Source organism: Neophocaena asiaeorientalis, unplaced genomic scaffold (genome assembly GCF_003031525.2).
Source record: "Neophocaena asiaeorientalis asiaeorientalis breed wild unplaced genomic scaffold, Neophocaena_asiaeorientalis_V1.1 scaffold7, whole genome shotgun sequence".
Taxonomy (NCBI): domain Eukaryota; kingdom Metazoa; phylum Chordata; class Mammalia; order Artiodactyla; family Phocoenidae; genus Neophocaena; species Neophocaena asiaeorientalis.
In genome coordinates this window covers 8045985-8070528 of record NW_020185337.1, presented here as the reverse complement: position 1 = coordinate 8070528, position 24544 = coordinate 8045985, and the positions used below count along the sequence as shown (strand labels likewise).

Here is a 24544-nt window from a genome sequence, read left to right as displayed (position 1 = left end):
AGGAGTCAAGAATCACTTAAAATTTTTGACCTGAGAAATTCAAACACTGGCATCACCATTTATTGAGGTGGGGAAAACTGCAAGAAAAGCAAGTCTGGGGAAGGTAATATAAGTTTGGTTTGGACATGTTACATTTGAGATTCCTATTAGACCTCCAAGTCGAGGCACCAAGTAGGCAGCTGGATAATAAGAATGAGGAATTCAGCAGATAAGTCAGGGCCAGGAATAAATCTGACAGTCATCAGCCAATAGGAAGAGTTAAAGTCATGAGACTGGGTGGAATCGCCTAGGTAGTCAATTACCTGACTGATTTTTTCATGGGATTTAGTAAAGAGAACAACAAAAAGAAACAAGGAGAAAAAACTAAACACAACACTGTGAGTCAACTATATTTAAATAAAATTTTTTTTAAAAAGAAGAAACAAGGAGAGGTTTAACAAAAGGCAGAACTAACTCTTAAGCCTTTACTTCTACTTGAAATGGTAATAACATACCTGGTAAGCAACTTCTGCTCTCACTGAATCCATGAAATCCTGATCAGTTGGGTAAAGCGCACAGGCAAACATAAAATCCTGCCATACCTATCAAATCAAATAAAAGGCAATATAGCACTTCCATAGATTTTACTGCACAGAAAGAAATTCTTCATTCTGAACTTTGGGCATTATCTTTCATGCAAATGAAAAATCAACTTAGCCCGATGCATGTGATCATTTGAGCATCACAAAGCATGAGGCACTGAGAAAGGCACTCACAGACTCTCTGGAACTATAGGGAAACCTGAGAAGAGAAAATGTTAGGCAGGCAGAAAAGAAAAAGAAGAAAAGGGAATTCAAATAATGAAACAGCGCTTGTGCTGAGGGGAATATGAAATTCAGTAAGAAGCTTTCTCCCAACCCCTCCTCACTCCTGATTCACTCTGATTTTCACCAGGAATTTGGTACTGAGTGATGGCCCAGACTGTTAAGAAACATATTTTGTTTATAAAGGAATTAACTTCATGGCCAAAAGGATTACTACATGGACAGTTTAGAAATGAAACCACTTAAGTGCATTGCTAGGGAGGCCATTACGACGCAGTAGTTGGCCTGACTCAGAACTTCAGTTCTACCATATACCCACTGTGTGAGTTTGGGCTAGTTAACTTCTCCACGTGTCAGTTTTCCTACCTGTAAAATGGGGATAGAGAACAACAGTAACTACCTCATAGAGTGGGCATGAAGCTAAAATAAAATAATAGCTGCAGAGCACTGAGAACAACGCCTGGAATATTACAGAATATTGTCACATCACCATGACCATGAGCATTGTCAATATTATTAAAATTACTACTCTGCTATGAAGTGCTTTATATTTTAGAACTGTAATACTAGAACTAAAAGACTATATTTCCTTTGCTTAACCCTCACCAATGCAAACTATGTTCAGAGTACTTAATGACAATATTAAGCACAGCTATTAAAATTTAATTTTATCATTTTTCTTCTCTCTAGGTCTTGTTAGATCTCCTTAAAGTTAAAACTTTTTAATATTTTATTTTATGTTTTATGCTTACCCTCCTATCACAAAGATAATTACAAAGAAAATATAGATATATGCTTAGATATAACCAATATGCAGAATGTCTATCATTTAAAATAATTATGATATTCACTATCAACTATGGCTCAGGGTTTGCGAGATGCCATTTATTCCTTTGCAGAAAAGTGGAACATCATTCCTGGCTCTGAGAAAAGAAGGAATGGGCTATGATATCACTTATACGTGGGATCTAAAAGATGACACAAATGAATTTATTTATGAGACAGAAACACAGACATAGAAAACAAACTTATGATTATCAAAGGGGAAGGAGCTGGGAAAGGATAAATTAGGAGTTTGGGATTAGCAGATACAAACTACTATATATAAAATAGATAAACAACAAGGTCCTACTGTATAGCATAGAGAACTATATTCAATATCCTGTAATAAACCATAAAGGAAAAGAATATGCATATATATGTATAACTCAATCACTTCACTGTACACCTGAAACTAGCATAACATTGTAAATCAACTACACTTCAATGAAAAAAAAAACACAAAGGAATAGGCAATATCACCCACTCAGAACACTGGAGGTCAAACTGAGGATACAGTAACAAATCAACAAAGAAAATAATGAGCTGTCAATTACTCACCATTATTCCTAGTTCATCACAGAGTTCATAGAATTCATCCTGCTCATAAATTCCTCCTCCCCAAACCCGGAGAGCATTCATGTTAGCATCCACAACAGACTGCAAAAGGAGCCGTAATCTACAGAAGAAGTTTTAAAAACAAATGCCAATTTGAAACCTTGGGGATGTTAAAAGAAAATAAATAAATAAATAAAACCACATTGTGGTTGATAAACACATTTCAAATAGCTGTTAGAAGGACACATTTTTAAATTATGATGGTTTGGATACAACCCTAAGTGAAGAAAGGGAGACGAAATTATATACACATTAACTGTAACCACATTAAATAAACAAACCTACAGAAAAATTATGGGTGAAATCTTTTCTCTACCTTCCAAATTTCAGTCATGCTATTACACTATTTTTAAAACTAAATTTTTGTTTGTTTTCTTTTTGTTTTTTCTATATGTATTTTTTGAATATCTTTATTGGGATATAAATGCTTCACAATGTTGTGTTAGTTTCTGTTGTACAACAAAGTGAATCAGCTATAAGTATACATATATTCCCATATCCCCTCCCTCTTGAGCCTCCCTCCCACCCTCCCTATCCCACCCCTCTAGGTCAACACAAAGCATTGAGCTGATTTCCCGGTGCTATGCAGCTGCTTCTCACTAGCTATTTTACATTTGGTAGTGTATATATGTCAATGCTACTCTCCCACTTCATCCCAGCTTGCCCTTCACCCCCTGTGTCCTCAAGTCAGTTCTCTACGTCTGCGTCTTTATTCCTGCCCTGCCACTAGGTTCATCAATACCGTTTCTTTAGATTCCATATATGTGCATTAGCATACAGTATTTGTTTTTCTCTTTCTGAATTACTTCACTCTGTATGACAGACTCTAGGTCCATCCACCTCATTACAAATAACTCAATTTCGTTCCTTTTTATGGCTGAGTAATATTCCATTGTATATATGTGCCACATCTTCTTCATCCATTCATCTGTCGATGGACACTTAGGTTGCTTCCATGTCCTGGCTATTGTAAACAGAGCTGCAATGGATATTGTGGTACACGACTCTTTTTGAATTACGGTTTTCTCAGGGTATGTGCTCAGTAGTGGGATTGCTGGGTCATATGGTAGTTCTATTTGTAGTTTTTTAAGGAACCTCCATACTGTTTTCCATAGTGGCTGTATCAATTTACATTCCCACCAACAGTGCAGGAGGGTTCCCTTTTCTCCACACCCTCTCCAGCATTTATTGTTTGTAGATTTTTTGATGATGGCCATTCTGACTGGTGTGAGGTGATACCTCATTGTAGTTTTGATTTGCATTTCTCTAATGATCAGGAATGTTGAGCATCCTTCCATATGTTTGTTGGCAATCTGTATGTCTTCTTTGGAGAAATGTCTATTTAGGTCTTCTGCCCATTTTTGGATTGGGTTGTTTGCTTTTTTGATATTGAGCTGCATGAGCTGCTTGTAAATTTTGGAGATTAATCCTTGTCAGTTGCTTCATTTGCAAATATTTTCTCCCATTCTGAGGGTTGTCTTTTCGTGTTGTTCATGGTCTCCTTTGTTGTGCAAAAGCTTTTAAGTTTCATTAGGTCCCATTTGTTTATTTTTGTTTTTATTTCCATTTCTCTAGGAGGTGGGTCAAAAAGGATCTTGCTGTGATTTATGTCATAGAGTGTTCTGCCTATGTTTTCCTCTAAGAGTTTTACAGTGTCTGGCTTACGTTTAGGTCTTTAATCCGTTTTGAGTTTATTTTTGTGTATGGTGTTAGGAAGTGTTCTAATTTCATTTTTTACATGTCCAGTTTTCCCAGCATCACTTATTGAAGAGACTGTCTTTTCTCCATTGTATATTCTTGCCTCCTTTGTCAAAGATAAGGTGATCATATGTGCATGGGTTTATCTCTGGTCTTTCTATCCATTTCCATTGATCTATATTTCTGTTTTTGTGCCAGTATCATACTGTCTTGATTACTGTAGCTTTGTAGTATAGTCTGAAGTCAGGGAGCCTGATTCCTCCAGCTCCGTTTTTCTTTCTCAAGATTGCTTTGGCTATTCGGGGTCTTATGTGTTTCCATACAAACTGTAAAATTTTTTGTCCTAGTTCTGTGAAAAATACCATTGGTAATTTGATAGGGATTGCACTGAATAGAACTACCATATGACCCAGCAATCCCACTACTGGGCATATATCCTGAGAAAACCATAATTCAAAAAGATACATGTACCACAATGTTCATTGCAACACTATTTACAATTGCCAGGACATGGAAGCAACCTAAATGCCCGTAACAGATGAATGGATAAAGAAGATGTGGCACATATGTACAATGGAATGTTATTTTCTGCATCTATTGAGATGATCATATAGTTTTTATCCTTCAGTTTGTTAATATGGTGTATCACATTGACTGATTTGCATATGTTGAAGAATCCTTGCATTCCTGGGATAAACCCCACTTGATCATGGTGTATCATCCTTTTAATGGGTTGTTGGGTTCTGTTTGCTAGTATTTTGTTGAGGATTTTTGCATCTATGTTCATCAGTGATACTGGCCTGTAATTTTCTTTCCTTGCGACATCTTTGTCTGGTTTTGGTATCAGGGTGATGTTGGCCTCATAGAATGAGTTTGGGAGTGTTCCTCCCTCTGCTATATTTTGGAAGAGTTTGAGGATAGGTGTTAGCTCTTCTCTAAATGTTTGACAGAATTTGCCTGTGAAGCCATCTAGCCCTGGGCTTTTATTTGTTGGAATATTGTTAATCACAGTTTCAATTTCATTACTTGTGATTGGTCTGTTCATGTTTTCTATTTCTTCCTGTTTCAGTCTTCGAAGGTTGTCCTTTTCTAAGAATTTGTCCATTTAATCCAGGTTGTCCATTTTATTGGCATAGAGTTGGTTGTAGTAGTCTATGACACTTTGTATTTTGGCAGTGTCAGTTGTTACTTCTCCTTTTTCATTTCTAACTCTGTTGGTTTGAGCCTTCCTTTTTTTCCTGATGAGCCTGGCTAATGGTTTATCAATTTTGTTTATCTTCTCAAAGAACCAGCATTTAGTTTTATTGATATTTGTTATTGTTTCCTTCATTTCTTTTTCCTTTATTTCTGATCTGATCTTTATGATTTCTTTCCTTCTGCTAACTTTGGGGTTTTTTTGTTTTTCTCTAATTGCTTTAGGTATAAGGTTGGTTGTTTATTTGAGATTTTTCTTATTTCTTGAGGTAGGACTGTATTGCTATAAACTTCCCTCTTAGAACTTCTTTTGCTGCATCCCATAGGTTTTGGGTCATCGTGTTTTCATTATCATTTGTTTCTAGGTACTTTTGATTTCCTCTTTGATTTCTTTAGTGATCTCTTGGTTATTTAGTAGCATATTGTTTAGCCTCCATGCGTTTGTATTTTTTATAGTTCTTTTCTGTCATTGATATCTAGTCTCATAATGTTGTGGTCAGAAAAGATTCTTGATATGATTTCAATTTTCTTAAATTTACTGAGGCTTGATTTGTGACCCAAAATGTGATCTATCCTGCAGAATGTTCCGTGTGCAGTTGAGAAGAAAGTGTATTCTGCTGTTTTTGGATGGAATATCCTATAAATAGCAATTAAGTCCATCTGATCTAATGTGTTATTTAAAGCTTGTGTTTCCTTGTTTATTTTCATTTTGGACGATCTGTCCATTGGTGTAAGTGGGGTGTTAAAGTCGCCCTACTATTACTGTGTTATTGTTGATTTCCCCTTTTATGGCTGTTAGCATTTGCCTTATGTATTGAGGTGCTCCTATGTTGGATGCATAGATATTTACAATTGTTATACCTTCTTCTTGGATTGATCCCTTGATCATATAGTGTCCTTCATTGTCTCTTATAGTAGTTTTTATTTTAAAGTCTATTTTGTCTGATATGAGTATTGCTACTCCAGCTTTCTTTTTATTCCTATTTGCATGTAATGTCTTTTTCCATCCCCTCACTTTCAGTCTGTATGTGTCCCTAGGTCTGAAGTTGGTCTCTAGTAGACAGCATATATACGGATCTTGTTTTCGTATCCATTCAGCCAGTCTGTGTCTTTTCGTTGGGGCATTTAATCCATTTACATTTAAGGTAATTATTGATATGCATATTCCTATTACCATTTTCGTAATTGTTTGGGGTTTGTTTTTGTAGGTCTTTTCCTTCTCTTGTGTTTCCTGCCTAGAGAAGTTCCTTTAGCATTTGTTGTAAAGCTGGTTGGTGATGCTGAATTCTCTTAACTTTTGCTTGTCTGTAAAGCTTTGATTTCTATGTCAAATCTGAATGAGATCCTTGCTGGGTAGAGTAATCTTGGTTGTAGGTTCTTCCCTTTCATCACTTTAAATATATCTTGCCACTCCCTTCTGGCCTGTAGAGTTTCTGCTGAAAGATCAGCTGTTAACCTTATAGGGATTCCCTTGTATATTATTTGTTGCTTTTCCCTTGCTGATTTTAATATATTTTGTGTTTAATTTTTGTTTCATTCATATGTGTCTCAGTGTGTTTCTCCTTGGGTTTATCCTGTACGCGACTCTCTGCATTTCCTGGACTTGACTATTTCCTTTCCCATGTTGGGGAAGTTTTTAACTATAATTTCTTCAAATATTTTCTCAGACCATTTCTTTTTTTCTTCTTCTTCTGGGACACCTTTAATTCGAATGTTGGTGCGTTTAATGTTGTCTCAGAGGTCTCTGACACTGTCCTCCACTCCTTTCATTCTTTTTTCTTTATTCTGCTCTGTGGCAGTTATTTCCACCCTTCTATCTTCCAGCTCACTTATCCGTTCTTCTGCCTCAGTTATTCTGCTATTGATTCCTTCTAGAGTTTTTTTTTTTTTTTTTTTTGCGATATGTGGGGCTCTCACTGTTGTGGCCTCTCCTGCTGCGGAGCACAGGCTCCTGACGTGCAGGCTCAACGGCCATGGCTCACAGGTCTAGCCACTCCATGGCATGTGGACACGAACCCATGTCCCCTGCATCGGCAGGCAGACTCTCAACCACTGCACTTCCAGGGAAGCCCTAGAGGATTTTTAATTTCAGTTATTGTGCTGTTCATTACTGTTTGTTTGCTCGTTAGATCTTCTAGGTCCTTGTTAAATATTTCTTGTATTTTGTCTATTATATTTCCAAGATTTTGAATCATCTTTACTATCATTACTCTGAATTCTTTATCAGGTACTTTGCCTATTTCCTCTTCATTTATTTGGTCTTGTGGGTTTTTATCTTGCTCCTTTGCCTGTAAGATATTTCTCTGTCTTCTCATTTTGTGTAATTTACAGTATTTGATGTCTCCTTTCCCTCGGCTGCAGGGTCGTAGTTCCTCTTGCTTCTGTTCTCTGCCCGGTGGTGGGGTTGGTCCAGTGTCTTGTGTAGGATTCCTGATGGGAGGGACTGGTGCTTGCGTTCTGGTGGGTGAAGCTGAGTCTTTTCCCTCTGATGAGTAGGGCCGTGTCAGGTGGTATGCTTTGGGGTGTCTGTGAGCTTAGCATGGCTTTAGGTAGTCTGTGTGCTGATGGGTGCATTTGTGTTCCTGTCTTGTTGGTTGTTTGGTGTGAGATGTCCAGCACTGGGAGCTGCTGGCAGTTGGGTGAAGCCGGGTCTTGGATTCAGATAGAGGCCTCCGTGAGAGCTCTCAGAGATTAATCTTCCCTGGGGCTGGGAATTCTCTACTGGTCCAGCATCCTGGACTCAGTGTTCCCACTCCAGAGCCTCAGGCCCGACTTCTGGTCGAGGGACCAACACCCTGCAAGTCGCTTGTCCCGGCAATAAAGGGGTTTAAAAAAAAAAAAGAAAAAAAAGTCTAACAAAACCCCAGATAAATGGTAAAAATTAAAATCAAACAAATAGAAACAGAAACAAGGAAATGCTCACACACAAAAGAAACAGAAACAGAACCAAGTAAAGCAAATAGCAAGAGAACAACCAGACAAACAAAAGAACCCAAGAACAAAATCAACAATTAAGAAGAAAGCCGACAAAAACCCAAAACCAAAAAACAAAACTACAGCAGAGTGCCAACCGAAGAATGAAGCAAGGAAACAAAACAAACTGAAAAAAATGACATTTTAAAGAAGAAAAAGAAGAGAAAGAGAAAGGGGAAAGAAGACAGAACAGAAAAGCAACATAGAAACAGAAATCTAAAAAAGTAATAATAAAGTAGAAAATATATTAAAGAAAAAAAAGACAAACAAAACCCCAGAGAAACGTTAAAAACAAAACCAAACAAACAAAAACAGAAACAAGGAAATACACACACACGTAAAAGAAACAAAAACAGAGGCAAATAAAACAAAAAGCAAGAGAACAACCAGACAAATAGAACTCAAAGATGAAATCAATTAGGATTAATACTAACAGAAACACATAACCTAAAAACAAAACCAAAGCAGTGTGCCCACTGAAGAATAAAGCAAGGAAATAGAACAAACTGATAAAAATGATTTTAAAATAATAATAATAAAATAAAAAGGGAAAAAACACAGAACAGAAAAGCAAAATAGAAATGGAAATATTTTAAAAAACTGAAGAAAAAAATTAGGGAAAAGAACACAGAACAACAGAAAAGCAAAGTAAAAACAGAAATGTATAAAAAAATAAATATGTTATAAAACACAAAGATACCAAAAGACTAAAAAAAAAAAAAAAACTAAAACAAGAACAAACACAAAAAGAAAGAAAAAGAAACCAAAGAAAAAAAGAAAAGAAGTCAGAACCAACAACAGAATGAATCAAAACATAATAAAATTAATAGTAATAATTATGTTTCCCTGGGGTATCTGCTGTGAAGGTCCTTGCACACGCAGTGAGCCACAGTCCCCCTCCACCTCCCCAGGAGCCCCTCCTCTGCCTCTGGGCTGTTCTCCAGACCTGCTGTGGGCCCTGTGGGGACCCCTCTGACTCTGATGTGGCCCACTTCCTGCGTGTGCTGCCCCCAAAGTCCACGGCTGCCAGAGCTGGACCGTTTTCATTTGTGGGAACACTCATTGTCTACTCAGATGTTCCATAGACACAGGGTCTTCCTAGCTGACCATGGGGATTTAATCTGCAGCTTGTACAGCTGGTGGAAAGATTTTCCATCCTCTTCCTTAGTCACCCCATCCCTGGGGTTCAGGTTTGGTTTTATCCCCACCTCTGCGTGTGGTCCGCCCGCAGGAGTCCGGTCCTGAGGCTGCCTTGGAGCTCTTGGGTCTGGCCCTGTGAGGACCGGGTGCAGAGGTGGTATGAACTGCTTGGATCACGGGAGCCCCAGCAGCGCCAAATGCACAGAGGAGCCGGCAGCCATGGGTGCAAGAGATATGGCCCTAGTGAGGGCCTTTTCCAGCGCCCAGCATAAGGCATGTGAGGGCCAGCCCTGGCTGGGGTTTTTCTGGCACCCAGCCTAAGGCATGTAAGGGCCAGCCCTGAGAGGGTGGCTGTTTATTTTTTTAATTGCCCTGCAGCCAGCACACAAGAGCCAGCCCTGAGCAGGCTTCCTTTATTGTCGTCGGCAGGCGGCGACATGTGGGGAGAGAGAGGTTACAATAGTGGCTCCTCCCCCTGCGTGGGACTCAGCAGTAGTGCCCTGCTTCCATGGCTGTCCAGTCTTCCTCCATAGGCATTACCTTCTGCGGATTTCTTCCCTCCCGTCCCCTCAGTCCGTCTCCCCACAACCAACAGCAGTTCTCCAGTCCCCACACCCCAGCTCCCAGCCCCCTTGCACACCTGTGAACACACATCCCAGTGTGGGGCACATAGGGCCGTGGTACGGACCATCTGTGTAGTTCTCACTCTGTTCCGTCTGCCACAGATCAGCAGCTTCAAGCTCTTCTGACAGCGTCAAATGCTTCCATTCTGTCCCAGTGGATTTCCCCATCAGAGAGGGGGTATCCCCATTAGAGAGGGGGTTTCCCCGCATTTGGGAATCTCTCCTCTGCTTCAGCTCCCCCTCCCCGGGGGTGCAGGTCCCATTCCGCTTCCTCTCCTCCTCTTTCTCCCTTCCTTTTTTCCATCCTACCCAGTTATGCAGGGATCTTTATAGTCCTTTACATTGTCCAAGGTCTTCTGCTAGTTTTCAACTGGCATTCAGTGAGAATTGTTGCATCTATAGATGTACTCCTGATGCATCCATGGAGAGAGATGAACTCCACGTCTACCTACTCCTCCGCCATCTTGAATCCTCCTAAATTTTTGTCTTAAAGTTACTCCTGTAGAAAAATACTGTAAACCTTGGAAAGTATGTGCTTATTTTATATAACCATTTCAAGCTATACGATAAAAATGAAATTCTGAATATTAGTATTTAGCTCTCTCTCATCCCTTTTTACAATTCCTCCAGTCCAGTACTCCTTTATCTAGTAAACTTCCTTTCTGCTTTTCCAATTTCTATTCACATCACCCTCAGGTAAGTACAGAAATTTGCAGCCACGTTGAGAGTATGTACCTTCCATTTCCAGAACAGCATTCAGAAAGGAAGGAAAAAGGCCAATAACAGGATGACCACGCACTCAGAGCACTGTGCTCCCAGCAAAGCCACCTATGGGCAGGTTTACTAATTGACCCAACTGTGCTGTACAGCCACTGCCAAACTGCCAGGAGTGGAAAGGAGCATTTGAAAAGGAGAAGAGTCGGCAAATTATCTGTGTTGTGTCTGGAGAATGATTGCATTTTCATATGAAATTCAAAACATTATACACATTTTGAAGTAAAAGGATATTACTACAACTTTTGGCAAAATTAGAGTTTACTTACCAGCCACATCTACATTCTAAACATAAAATATACGTCAATGCATGTTTGTACATTTAAATAAGTTAAATGTGTTTATTTTCACTTCACAAAGCTTATTTTCACTGTTACAAAGATAGTAGTTTATAAACCTAATCAGGAAATACTTTCTTGTTAAATTCTATTCTCAAAGCTTCAGAAAAACACTTTGAATTTTTAAATTTCTTTAGTTCTCTTTATTAAGGTAAAATTGAAAGAATGTGCAAATACCTTAGCATGAAAAGGTAAATATGGGTTCCTATTTTTTTTAAGTGTGCAAAAAAAAGGCATTCTTCAAAAAAAAAAAAGAAAAAATACAAATTTAATCATATTTTTCCCCCAAAGGGGCTAACTATCCAAAATGTGCATTAGTCATTTTCTTGTTCCTCTAGAAACAATTTATAAAAGTTGGATGATTTCAGCAGTCTCAAATAGTTTAGCTGTAAGACTACCTATAGCTCATGAGAATGAAATAAATGATTTTAAAATCCTTTCCAAAATTTCCATCATCCTAGAATTATATATTACCTCTTGGTTCCTTCCACTGGAACTAAAAAAAGTTAAAATGAGTAGCTCTTAAGCTCTGTGGGACTGATAATATGAAGAGGAACAAGAAATAAAAGATGATAACTTACAAGGCAGAGGTTACTCGATCCTGGAATGAATCTGCGGGAATCCAATTTGAGCCTTTCAGAAATATTGGAAGTCCATTAATTTTGAAGTAGAAACTCAGACCACAAGATCCTTTTATGGGCTCTTCTATGAGTTCCACGGTCCTAAAATAAACCTATTATTAACAGAATTAAATAATGAATATGAAATTTAAAACATAAGCATATGACAAAACCAAACTGTATTGTTTACTATAGCCTTAAAAAAATAAGCCAAAGAGATTTTTTTTTTTTTTACAGTACGCGGGCCTCTCACTGTTGTGGCCTCTCCCTCTGCGGAGCACAGGCTCCAGACGCGCAGGCTCAGTGGCCATGGCTCACGGGCCCAGCTGCTCCGCGGCATGTGGGATCCTCCCAGACCGAGGCATGAACCCGTGTCCCCTGCATCGGCAGGCAGACCCTCAACCACTGTGCCACCAGGGAAGCCCCCAAAAGAGATTTTTTTAAAGTAAACTTCTGAGCAGTTTACAGGAACATAAATTAGTGTTAATTTTCTATCTGCTATGAAGTACTTAATATGGAAGTGCACGTTTTAGAAAAAATATATATAAAGAAATCATTGCCAGGTCCTGTTATTTCTCTTTGAAAAGAAGAATACAGAAACCATTAAAGAGTGAAATACACTGTAGCCTTCCCCATGATGTAGGCATTTGCAATTATGTCAAAAGAAATATATTTGAGATAACACTTCAAAATTAAAGCAAAAACTGATACTATTTCACAAAAGTGGGGAAAATATGTCACCAGTTAATCTGATGCATCTTTGAAAAACACATTCTCATTTCAGTGTTATTAAAATGTGCCAAAACATGCATCTTAGAATCAAAGAAATACAGTACAAGGTATTTCATAATCTAACAACTTTCCAATTTTAATAGCACATAATTATAAAGTCATTTTGCTTAATGGGCAATTTAATCCTAACTAATTATCGCATCAAACTCAATGTCTGAGACGGCACTGGTATGGAGACTGGAGATGTAAGCGGTGCTCCAACTGAAAGAAAAGATGGAAGCACACAGTCCAGTGTTATCCTTGCTACGTGAGAAGCTGAGACCTTTGTCCCTGTGACAGTCCAGCCAGGTTTCCCTACAGTTAAGAAGTGAGCAGCAAGACCCTAGATAGAAAAGATTGACATTCTTATCCAAATCTTCATTCTTCCCAGCCATAAACTGGATCAACTACTGAGAGACACAGTTCTACACCAACAAAGCCCCGTTTTGAAACCAAGATTATGCATTTCTTCTCTAGTTAAAAATAATTAATAAATCAACTTATTTCATGTAATAAAAGTGCCCACCATTGTTCCACTTTCTGACCCTTGCCCTAATTAATATGACATGACAAAAGATATCAGAGTTAACTTTATGAGAAGACACAGAACAAGGCCTGGATGAGGAGGATCTTGACATGGAATTACCACAACTGTTTTAGGATGCAAAAACGTAAAAAAATAATGGTTACTTTCAGAGGTAACTTTTAAAACATCTTGATGGTAGATTCAAACATCTAGAACAGCAGTTCTTTAAATGTGGCCAGGATACCATATGAGATCCCTGGAAACCTTTCAAGGGGGTTCCTGAGTTCAAAATTATTTTCACAGTAAAGCTAAAACATCATTTGCCTTTTTCACTCTTACTCTCTTTTGAGTGTACAGTGGAATTTTCCAGAAGCTATGTGATGTGTAATGACATGGCCATTCTGACAGCTAATGGAATGTGTGCTTGTGTATTCTGGTGTGTTCTACTTCTCTAGCAGAGGTTGAGGGTATGAAGAGGTACATTTCCAGAGATTACCTCAATTTGTTCTCAGCACTACTGTGCTCTTACTAGCTGCCGCTGGTTATTCCTGCTATAATCTCTGTAGCCTCATTACTGTTCAATAAATTCATATTTTGAATCTCAAAGTTTTCCTTGCAACTTACACAGAAACACAAAAGGACTAGGTACCTTTTATTAACTTGTTTCATGTAATATTCTTAAGTTTTCAAATAAAAACAAATTTTAATTTTAATTGAGACTCATTTAAACAATACTTTATCTCATTCTAAAAGAAAACTTACTTCTAATATACTTTTTCCTAATTTTTGTCTTAAATTGTTGTCTTAAAATGGGATTAGAAGACTAACATTCTCACCTACAACCACACTGTCTACATTTAAAAGTGCTGAAAAAAATGAAACTGACAGACAGTCTTCTGACTCAAGGAAGGGAGGAATCTACTCCAAAGAAACTGGATGAAATGATAAATAAGAAATGAGATTGTGATGAAAGCCATATTGTCCTCCACTTTGTAGATGTTAATAATTTATCTTATTGTATCTTATGCAATGGAACATTTAAAAATTAATATTTATGGTGACAGTTATGTTGTAGTATCGTTTTGAGACCAATCATTCTAAGTATAAAGAAAAAGGAACTGAATATTTTAAACTTAGATGGATAAACTCTTCAAAAGGCTAACATTCTTTATTACATTGTAATACACTGTTTTACATCATATTACAATGTTTTTCAAACTAGAAATGACAAAGCACTAGAATATCTCATAGGGTTGGTTTTCACACTGCATTTGCTGGAGAAGCACACATATTAGCTGAGAGAGTTTTACAGTGGGTAACACTGCTGGTGCCTTGGCAAAAATCAAGGCAGTGCCTCCAAACTGTGCTAGTAGGCATTGTATCCTTCACTTTCATGCATTATTGGGGGAGGGGCGGGGGGGGACAGTTTCACTTCAGGATGTCCTTGATAAAGCAATAAAAATTATTAACCCCCAACCTTGAGTACACATCACTGTACTAGACTGTATGATGAAATACGAACTATGAATAAAGCATCACACATGATGGATGTCTTAAGGAAAAGTATCTGGGCCACAGTTTGAGTTGTAAGCTGAATAAGCCATCTGGTTTATAAAACCTGGTTTTTTTAACTTGAAAGAACTGCCAGACAAACTATGGTTATTCAGACTTGGTGACTTGGTAGACATTTTCTTGAAAATGACTGAAGTGAGTCTTGTCAGTTCAAGGCAAGTAACAGTTAAAAATGAGGATTCAGGAAAACTTGTACAACAACCATGAGCTTGAGAGCTTCCCAAAAGTCATCAATGGTAATGTTAACAAATCTGAATGTGATTCATACACTAAAATGGTTTAACATTTGAAAACATTTAAAAATCTCCAGATGCCAACATTTTTCAAATAACCAATGCATTATATTACAGTAACATGTATGGATAAAAAATCCATTATGGGAAGCAAGAAGAACTACAATCCTGCAGCCTGTAGAACAAAAACCACATTCACAGAAAGACAAGATGAAAAGGCACAGGACTACATACCAGATAAAGGAACAAGATAAAACCCCAGAAAAACAACTAAATGAAGTGGAGATAGGCAACCTTCCAGAAAAAGAATTCAGAATAATGAGAGTGAAGATGATCCAGGACCTCGGAAGAAGAATGGAGGCAAAGATCGAGAAGATGCAAGAAATGTTTAACAAAGACCTAGAAGAATTAAAGAACAAACAGGGTTTCCCTGGTGGCGCAAGTGGTTGAGAGTCCGCCTGCCGATGCAGGGGACACGGGTTCGTGCCCCGGTCTGGGAAGATCCCACATGCCGCAGAGCGGCTACGCCCGTGAGCCATGGCCGCTGAGCCTGCGCGTCCAGAGCCTGTGCTCCACAACGGGAGAGGCCACAACAGTGAGAGGCCCGCATACCACAAAATAAATAAAGAAAGAAAGAAAGAACAAACAAACAGAGATGAACAATACAATAACTGAAATGAAAACTACACTAGAAGGAATCAATAGCAGAATAACAAGGCAGAAGAATGGATAAGTGACCTGGAAGAGAGAATGGTGGAATTCACTGCTGTGGAACAGAATAAAGAAAAAAGAATGAAAAGAAATGAAGACAGCCTAAGAGACCTCTGGGACAACATTAAACGCAACAACATTTGCATTATAGGGGTCCCAGAAGGAGAAGAGAGAGAGAAAGGACCCGAGAAAATATTTGAAGAGATTATAGTCGAAAACTTCCCTAACATGGGAAAGGAAATAGCCACCCAAGTCCAGGAAGTGCATCAAGTCCCATACAGGATAAACCCAAGGAGAAACATGCCAAGACACATAATAATCAAACTGACAAAAATTAAAGACAAAGAAAAATTATTGAAAGCAATAAGGGAAAAACAACAAATAACATACAAGGGAACTCCCATAAGGTTAACAGCTGATTTCTCAGCAGAAACTCTACAAGCCAGAAAGGAGTGGCATGATAAACTTAAAGTGATGAAAGGGAAGAACCTACAACCAAGATTACTCTACCCGGCAAGGATCTCATTCAGATTCAATGGAGAAATCAAAAGCTTTACAGACAAGCAAAAGCTAAGAGAATTCAGCACCACCAAACCAGCTCTACAACAAATGCTAAAGGAAATTCTCTTGGTGGGAAACACCAGAGAAGAAAAGGATCTACAAAAACAAAAACAAAACAATTAAGAAAATGGTCATAGGAACATACATATCAATAATTACCTTAAATGTGAATGGATTAAATGCTCCAACCAAAAGACACATGCTTGCTGAATGGATACAAAAACAAGACCCATATATAGCTATCTACAAGAGACCCACTTCAGACCTAGGGACACATACAGACTTAAAGTGAGGGGATGGAAAAAGATATTCCAAGGAAATGGAAATCAAAAGAAAGGTGGAGTAGCAATACTCATATCAGATAAAATAGATTTTAAAATAAACAGTGTTACAAGAGACAAGGAAGGACACTACATGATGATCAACGGTTCAATCCAAGAAGAAGATATAACAATTATAAATATATATGCACCCAACATAGAAGCACCTCAATGCATAAGGCAACTGCTAACAGCTATAAAAGAGGAAATCGACAGTAACACAATAATAGTGGGGGACTTCAACACCTTACTGCAAGATCTTTTTTGATCCACCTCCTAGAGTAATGGAAATAAAAATAAACAAACGGGACCTAATGAAACTTCAAAGCTTTTGCACACAAAGGAAACCATAAACAAGACAAAAAGACAACCCTCAGAATGGGAGCAAATACTCGCAAACGAATCAACTGACAAAGGATTAATCTCCAAAATATATAAACAGCTCATGCAGCTCAATATTAAAGAAACAAACAACCCAATCCAAAAATGGGCAGAAGACCTAACTTGACATTCTCCAAAGAAGACATACAGATGGCCAAGAAGCACATGAAAAGCTGCTCAACATCACTAATTATTAGAGAAATGCAAATCAAAACTACAATGAGGTATCACCTCACACCAGTTAGAATGGGCATCATCAGAAAATATACAAACAACAAATGCTGGAGAGGGTGTGGAGAAAAGGGAACCCTCTTGCACTGTTGGTGGGAATGTAAATTGATACAGCCACTATGGAGAACAGTATGGAAGTTCCTTAAAAAACTAAAAACAGAATTACCATATGATCCACCAATCCCACTACTGGGCATATACCCAGAGAAAACCATAATTCAAAAAGACACATGCACCCCAATGTTCACTGCAGCATTGTTTACAACAGCCAGGTCATGGAAGCAACCTAAATGCCCATCGACAGACGAATGGATAAAGAAGATGTGGTACATATATACAATGGAATACTACTCAGCCATATAAAGGAAAAAACTGGGTCATTTTTTGAGATGTGGATGGATCTGAAGACTGTCATACAGACTGAAGTAAGTCAGAAAGAGAAAAACAAATATCGTATATTAACACATGTATGTGGAACCTAGAAAAATGGTACAGATGAACCAGTTTGCAGGGCAGAAGTTGAGACACAGATGTAGAGAAGGAATGTGTGGACACCAAGGGGAGAAAACTGCGGTGGGGTGGGGATGGTGGTGTGCTGAATTGGGCAATTGGGATTGACATGTACACACTGATGTGTATGAAACTGATGACTAATAAGAACCTGCAGTATAAAAAAACAAACAAAAAACAACTAATACTAAACTTTCTTTGGGTTATTTATATGGAAATATGTTAATATAAATGTTTCAGACATTACATGAAATTTCTAAAAATCTTATATGTTCTGGTACAATGTTATAAGTCATAATTCTAGTTATTACTTTAAAATGTGTATCTCAGAAATAACTAAATTTCCTTGTCAATTGCATTATTATGAACTTTCATCAAATCTTTAACCGTGGTCATTTTTAGTCTTTTGTCATTTATAGAGAGTTCTGGGTGTACTCTGATGCTTTTGCAAAAATGTTCCTATAGAAGGGTTTCATCTTCAAGGAATTCATGGAAAAGACTCTGACAAGTACAGGTTTCTGGTAACTGACTATACTGCTGAACTGAATGAATAAGCATTTTCAGAACTCTAATGGAAAACTGATGAACTCATAAAAGTGCTAACAAAAGATCAAGATGAAAAAAAAATTAATCACATGTGACTGAGTGAACTGATGAGGATGATTATAATTTTTGTGAGTTTCTGTTTGAATAAAAAAAAAAATCCCACAGGGACTCAGAGGCAAAAAATATACAAATCAATTTTCACTGCAAAGTAAAGGAGCTGTTACAGTGGAGGATTACTGGACTGAATGTCAATATTATGACATTGTATGAGTGTGTTTTGTGTTTGGTAATTGCAATCACTGTTGCTTTTGTTGAGGTCATCCATTTACAATGCTTGGTGTCAGTTTATTTATCTCCTGTAAAAATAAAATAGTGTGTGTGAAAAAAAAATCCATTATGAAGAGAATGGTCTCATACCATACACAAAAATAGACTCAAAATGGCTTACATACTTAAATATAAGACATGACACCATTAAACTCCTAGAAGAGAGCATAGGCAAAACATTCTCTGACATAAATCATACCAATGTTTTCTTAGGTCAGTCTCCCAAGGCAATAGAAATAAAAGCAAAAATAAACAAATGGGACCTAATCAAACTTACAGGCTTCTGCACAGCAAAGGAAACCATAAACAAAATGAGAGGACAACCTATGGACTGGGAGAAAATATTTGCAAATGATGCAACTGACAAGGGATTAATCTCCAAAATTCACAAACAGCTCGTGTGGCTCAATATCAGAAAAAACAAATAACCCCATCTAAAGATAGGCAGAAGATATAAATAGACATTTTCCAAAGAAGACATACTGATGGCCAACAGGAACGTGAAAAGATGCCCAGCATTACTAATTATTAGAGAAACGCAAATCAAAACTGCAAGATACCACCTCACACCAGTCAGAATGGCCATTATTAAAAAGTCTACAAATAACAAATGTTAGAGAGGGTGTGGAGAAAAGGGAACCCTCCTATACTGTTGGTGGGAATGTAAATTGGTGCAGCCACTATGGAAAACAGTATGGAGGTTCCTCAAAAAACTGAAAATAGAGTTGCCATATGATACAGCAATCCCACTCCTAGGCCTATATCCAGACAAAACTATAATTCAAAAAGACACATGCACCCCTATATTCATAACAGCACTATTCACAATAGCCAAGACATGGAAACAACCTAAATGTCCATCGACAGAGGAATGGATAAAGAAGATGTGGTACCTGTATACAGTGGAATACTACTCGGCCATAAAAAAGAACAAAATAATGCCCATTTGTGGCAACATGGATGGACCTAGAGATTATCATATTAAGTGAAGTAAGTCAAAAAGAGAAACACAAATACCATATGATATCACTTACATGTGGAATCTAAAATGTAATACAAATGAACTTATCTATGAAACAGAAACAGACTCAACCAGACAGAGTGGTTGCCAAGCAGAGGGGGAAGGGATGGAGTGGAATTTGGGGTTAGCAGATGCAAGCTACTATATATAGAATGGATAAATAACAAGGTCCTACTGTATAGTACAGGGAACTATATTCAATATCCTGTGATAAACTATAATGGAAAAGAATATTTAAAAAGAATGTATATGTATGTATAACTGAATCACTTTGCCATACAGCAGAAATTAACACAACATTGTAAATGAACTATATACTTCAATTAAAAAAAATAAAAATCCATTACAAGTGCAAGATATACCAATAGATTTTAATGCAACGGAGTATAAACAGCTCATCAGAATGGTTTGACTCCACATTGCAACTAACCTTTAAGAAACTACCACTTGTTAAGTTCTAGTGCAGTACCCAAAAATACCCACAATTACCTGAAAAGGCTATTAAAATACTCCTCTCTTTTCCAACTATGTTATCTGTGTGAGGCCAGAATTTCTTCATATATTTCAACAAAAACAATATATTGCAAATTAATTGAAAGTAGAAGAAAATGAGAATCCAGCTGTCTCCTAATAAGCAAGACATTAGGCATGTAAAACAATCATTATTCTCACTAAATTTTTTTATTCTATAAATATATTTACTTATAATAAAACGACATATATTAACATGTCATGGGTTTAGTATTGTGAGGTGAAACGAATAAATAAAGATTTAAACCTCTGCTTTAATATTTACCACAAACAAAAGCACTTTAGGGTCCTCAATAATTTTTAAGAATATGAAGCAGTTGAGTCCAAAAAATTTTGAGAATCACTAATCGAGAAAAGAGAACTCACTTATTTCTTTATATCCATTAATGCTACAAACAGTATTAATGATAAAACACACCTTCTAACATAGTTTTTCATTTCTGTGCAAATTTTCTCATGAAAAGACAGCTATCCCTATCTCCCAGTTCCTACAATAACAATTTTATGACCCCAGTCAAAGTAAACCCTAACCCACCTGACAGCGCCTCCGCCTCCAAGGTGAAGCAGTAATTACCAGGCACGTTTCCCTCTGCACATTCTTTGAGAGGTTAAAGGCTGGTCTGTCTATGATTAGTGTCAGTAAAACCACGTCCTCTGGCAATATTGACAGGTAACATAAAAGCCTTCTTCTACAGCAAGTGATTTTACCTCAGAGAAAATAATGGGCTCTGAGAAAGGTTTCTTGCAAAGACCCCTGAGTAACACATTTACAACCAGAGTGAATATACTATCTCCTTACAAAATCAAAAATATTTTAAACAGCTCAACAAAGTAAGTTACTGTCTAAAAGTAGAAGAGGGTGTAAATATCTAAGAACCTAAATGTGTAAGTCAAGCAGTTTGAATTAAAAAAATTTTTAATTTCCAAACTTTTCTATCTAATGTTGAAGGTTCTATTAGCAAGTCACTAAATTACTTTTTAAATTAGCTTCATGATCTCATTTTTAAAATAGAAGGATTAACTTTAAAAGTACAGGATAGCTGAACACTTTTTTTTAGACAAGAGTTAGGAATATCTTAACTGAAGGGCTTAAGAGGTTTGTGACTAATAAGTAAATACCATAAACTTCTCAAATTTCTTTCTCTGGCAGACCAAACAGATGATGATGTAATGAAGCATTGATTCATAAACTGAGTATTACTTCTCAGCTGTCTATAGTCAAATACTTAAAAAGTTGTCATAGTATCACTACATTCTCAAAAGAATAAGTTTCTTCTTTTTAAAAAAAAATAACTTATTTCTAAACATTGGCAAGTGTTAACTGAAATATTTTTCAAATAATTTTCATGCATTTCCAAAGTACACTTTCTAAAACAATTTCATCTCTACTGTCATGCATTTTTAGTGACAACCAACCCCACATTTCTGTCTGCTCTGAAAGTCCTCTAACATGCAGAAATACTGAGAAAACTGGTGCTGGATCTCCACAAAGAGCTCTCCTCAAACAGACCTGCACAAGAAGATGCAAGAGTGGCTCTCCTTGTTGTGACCTAGAAGTCTGCAGACAGCAGCACACCCAGAAGTTAACAGATTAAAGTTCACATCAGCATAGTTACCTGATTGATATCTTTGTAGCCAGATGTATATTTCGTGTATCTGACACTAGATAGGATCACTTTTTAACATACCCCTCTTCTATATGACAAAATTATTTGCAGTAATAATAATGAAATAAAATGAATAATGATAGTGGCCAGAAAAAATGCAGACACTGAAAGGTCTCTTGTATTTAACTCCATATGAATAATCACACCGTTTTTTAAGTAAAATAAATGTTAGAGTACAAAAAAGGAAAAAGTACTGGATTCATGAATTTGATTGTATTAATTTTTTTTAAAAAGAAACTAACATATCTACATATTGGTTTGTTATAGTAATGGATAATAATATTTGCTAACTTGAGCCTTAACTTCTAAAAATGTCAAGAACCTTGTCAAGGGCTTCCCTGGTGGCACAGTGGTTGAGAGTCCGCCTGCTGATGCAGGGGACACGCGTTTGTGCCCCGGGCCGGGAAGATCCCACATGCCGTGGAGCGGCTGGGCCCGTGAGCCATGGCCACTGAGCCTGTGCATCCGGAGCCTGTGCTCCGCAACGGGAGAGGCCACAACAGTGAGAGGCCCACGTACCGCAAAAAAAAAAAAGGAGTATAGCCAGATTTGTCAATCTATCCTTGAATAATTGATGGAAAAACACCTTTTATTAATTTTAATTTAGAAATGTTCTTTCAAATAAAGCCAAAGATATACAATATTTTGGGAAGGTATTAGATAAAAAGATAAGTCTGCAAGAGATTCATAAAAATTGCTCTTCACATTAAATTCCAAAAAAAGCAGTAGTATCCATGTCCGTTTCCTTGAGATCCATTCAAACTGCTTACAAATGCCCCTGGGTTCAAAATTTTTCCACATCTCAAGTATTTCTTCTGCAAAATCAGAGAAAATGGCTGAATGATAGTGAACACAGATATATGATCCATTGCTTTAGAGCAAGTCTCCAGTTCTTGGGGAAAACGGTTGGTATATTCAACATTGCTATTTTGATTTCTTCAGGTAACGTAAGATCAGCATCTCCTGTTGTTTCTCCTGGCACTCTTCTTCAAATTTTTATTCTTTTTTTTTCTATGTAAATGTCCATTTCCCTACAGTTTGTTTTTGAAAAATGAATAGCCTTCAAATTTTCTGTGCGCTTATCTTCAAAGACGAGTTTTAAAAGCTTGGAATTTCACTGTACATTGCTCAAAGCATATATATTTGTATCTGATTAACCTCATCTAAAATTCTACACTAAGGAGAGGGGAAAAAAAAAAAGATAATTCTGAAGAGAAAACCCACACTAGCAGAGAACAAAATCTGAGCTGATTCACACATGTCCACATTTGCTTTCGCTCACACAGGACTTCAAAGTTGAGATTAGCTTTTCAAAATTTAGCTTTATGGTGCCCTAGCTTCATAATGAGCATTCCTTTTGTCTAGGAAAGACTTTCTGCAGCTTTTTCCAATGATGAGGTGAGATTAAAAGGAATGAATAAAATTTTTCCAAACTTCCAGAAAATGTCACACATGAAGAAATGTTTCCAAAACAGCAAATTCTGCAAGGTTCAAAGAATGATTTTCAGGAGGCAGAAAAAATATATAGGATTAATCTCTTTGATTTTTGTATGAACTCCACTGTGAATACTGGCCACATACGCAGTACTCCTATAGAGTTGACCACAACAGAGGTTTAGAAAACAACGATCCTGTTGTTTCTTCTTTGTTGTTGTTGTTGTTTCAAGATATCTTCTGTGAGTACGGAGGCAGTCTTTCCAGAAATAAAAGAATGACTTCTTTATTTCAATTGTACCACCTTCTCTACAGACCTATATGATTAAGTCACACAGTTGATCTCTGTATGAAGCATCTGGAGTGCTATCAAAAAGATTTCCAAGGTACTTTGGGGTTTTTTAATATCTGCCGCTACTAAAGCATATCACTGATGTCATGTTTTACTTTGATTCTTTAGTTTTAAAACAATTATCAAGTTAAAAAAAAGAATAAATTTCAATTCTAAAGGTATTAAAATTAGTAAAAGATTTCATATATGAACCCAAATATGCACTTACCAAGCAAAATATTGCATATTAACACATCATAGTTAACACTTTTCTCTATTTCAAGTTTTTTTAAATAACGACAAGCTTTTTAGAGCAGTTTAGGGTTCATAGCAAAAGTGAGCGGAAGGTACAAAGATTACTCCCTGACCTGCACATGAATATCCACCCCCATCGTCCACATCCCCCACCACAGTGGTACATTTGTTACAATCGATGAACCTATATTGACACCTCATACTCACCCTAAGTCCATAGTTTACCTTAGGGTTCACTCACAGTGTTGCACATTCTATGAGTTTGGACAAATGTATAATAGCATGTATCCATCACTATGGTATTAGAGTAGTTTCACTGTCCTAAAAATCCTCTGTGCTCTGCCTATTCATCACTCCCTCTTCCTCCCAACCCTTGGCAACTACTGATCTTTTAAATGTCTCCGTAGTTTTGTCTTTTCCAGAATATCACATACTTGGAATCATTTACAGATTGGCTTCTTTCACTTAGTGATATGCATTTAAGGTCCCTCCATGTCTCTTCATGGCTTTATAGCTCATTTCTTTTCAGTGCTGAGTAATATTCTATTGTCTGGATAGACCACAGTTTATTACTTTATCTACTTAAGGACACCTTGGTTGCTTCCAAGTTTTGGCAACTAGAAATAAAGCTGCTATAAACATTTATGTGCAAGTTTTTGTGTGGACATAAGTTTCCAACGTCTTTGAGTAAATACTGAGCAGCTTGATTGCTGGATCATACGGTAAGAGTATGTTTAGTTTTGTAAGAAACTACTAAACTATCTTCCGAAGTGACTGACTGTACCATTGGACACGCTCACCAGCAATGAATGACAGCTGCTGTTGCTCTACATCCTCACCAGCATGTGGAATTGTCAGTGTTCCAAAGTCTGTCCATTCTTATAGATGGTAGTGCTATCTCATTGTTGTTTTAATTTGTATTTCCCTGATGACATACGATGTGGAGTATCTTTCCACACGCTTATTTGCTATCTGTATCTCTTCTCTGGTGAGATGTCTGTTAAATGTTTGACCCA

General features: G+C 37.2%; 1 protein-coding gene across 14 annotated transcripts in view; it reads right to left on the bottom strand.

Annotated features, from left to right (window-relative positions):
* The window catches only part of MANBA (mannosidase beta), a 148767-nt gene that overhangs the window by 95926 nt on the left and 28297 nt on the right, over positions 1-24544 (bottom strand). For all 14 annotated transcript variants that reach the window (XR_003001993.1, XR_003001991.1, XR_003001986.1 and 11 more), the window contains 3 exons: positions 11562-11713; positions 2184-2301; positions 495-581 (listed from right to left, as the gene is read on the bottom strand). Coding sequence is in view for 1 of the 14 variants with exons in the window: in XM_024736073.1 (XP_024591841.1) it covers positions 495-581; positions 2184-2301; positions 11562-11713 (357 nt within the window). In the remaining 13 variants the exon portion in view is untranslated. The remainder of the gene's footprint in view (positions 1-494; positions 582-2183; positions 2302-11561; positions 11714-24544) is intronic.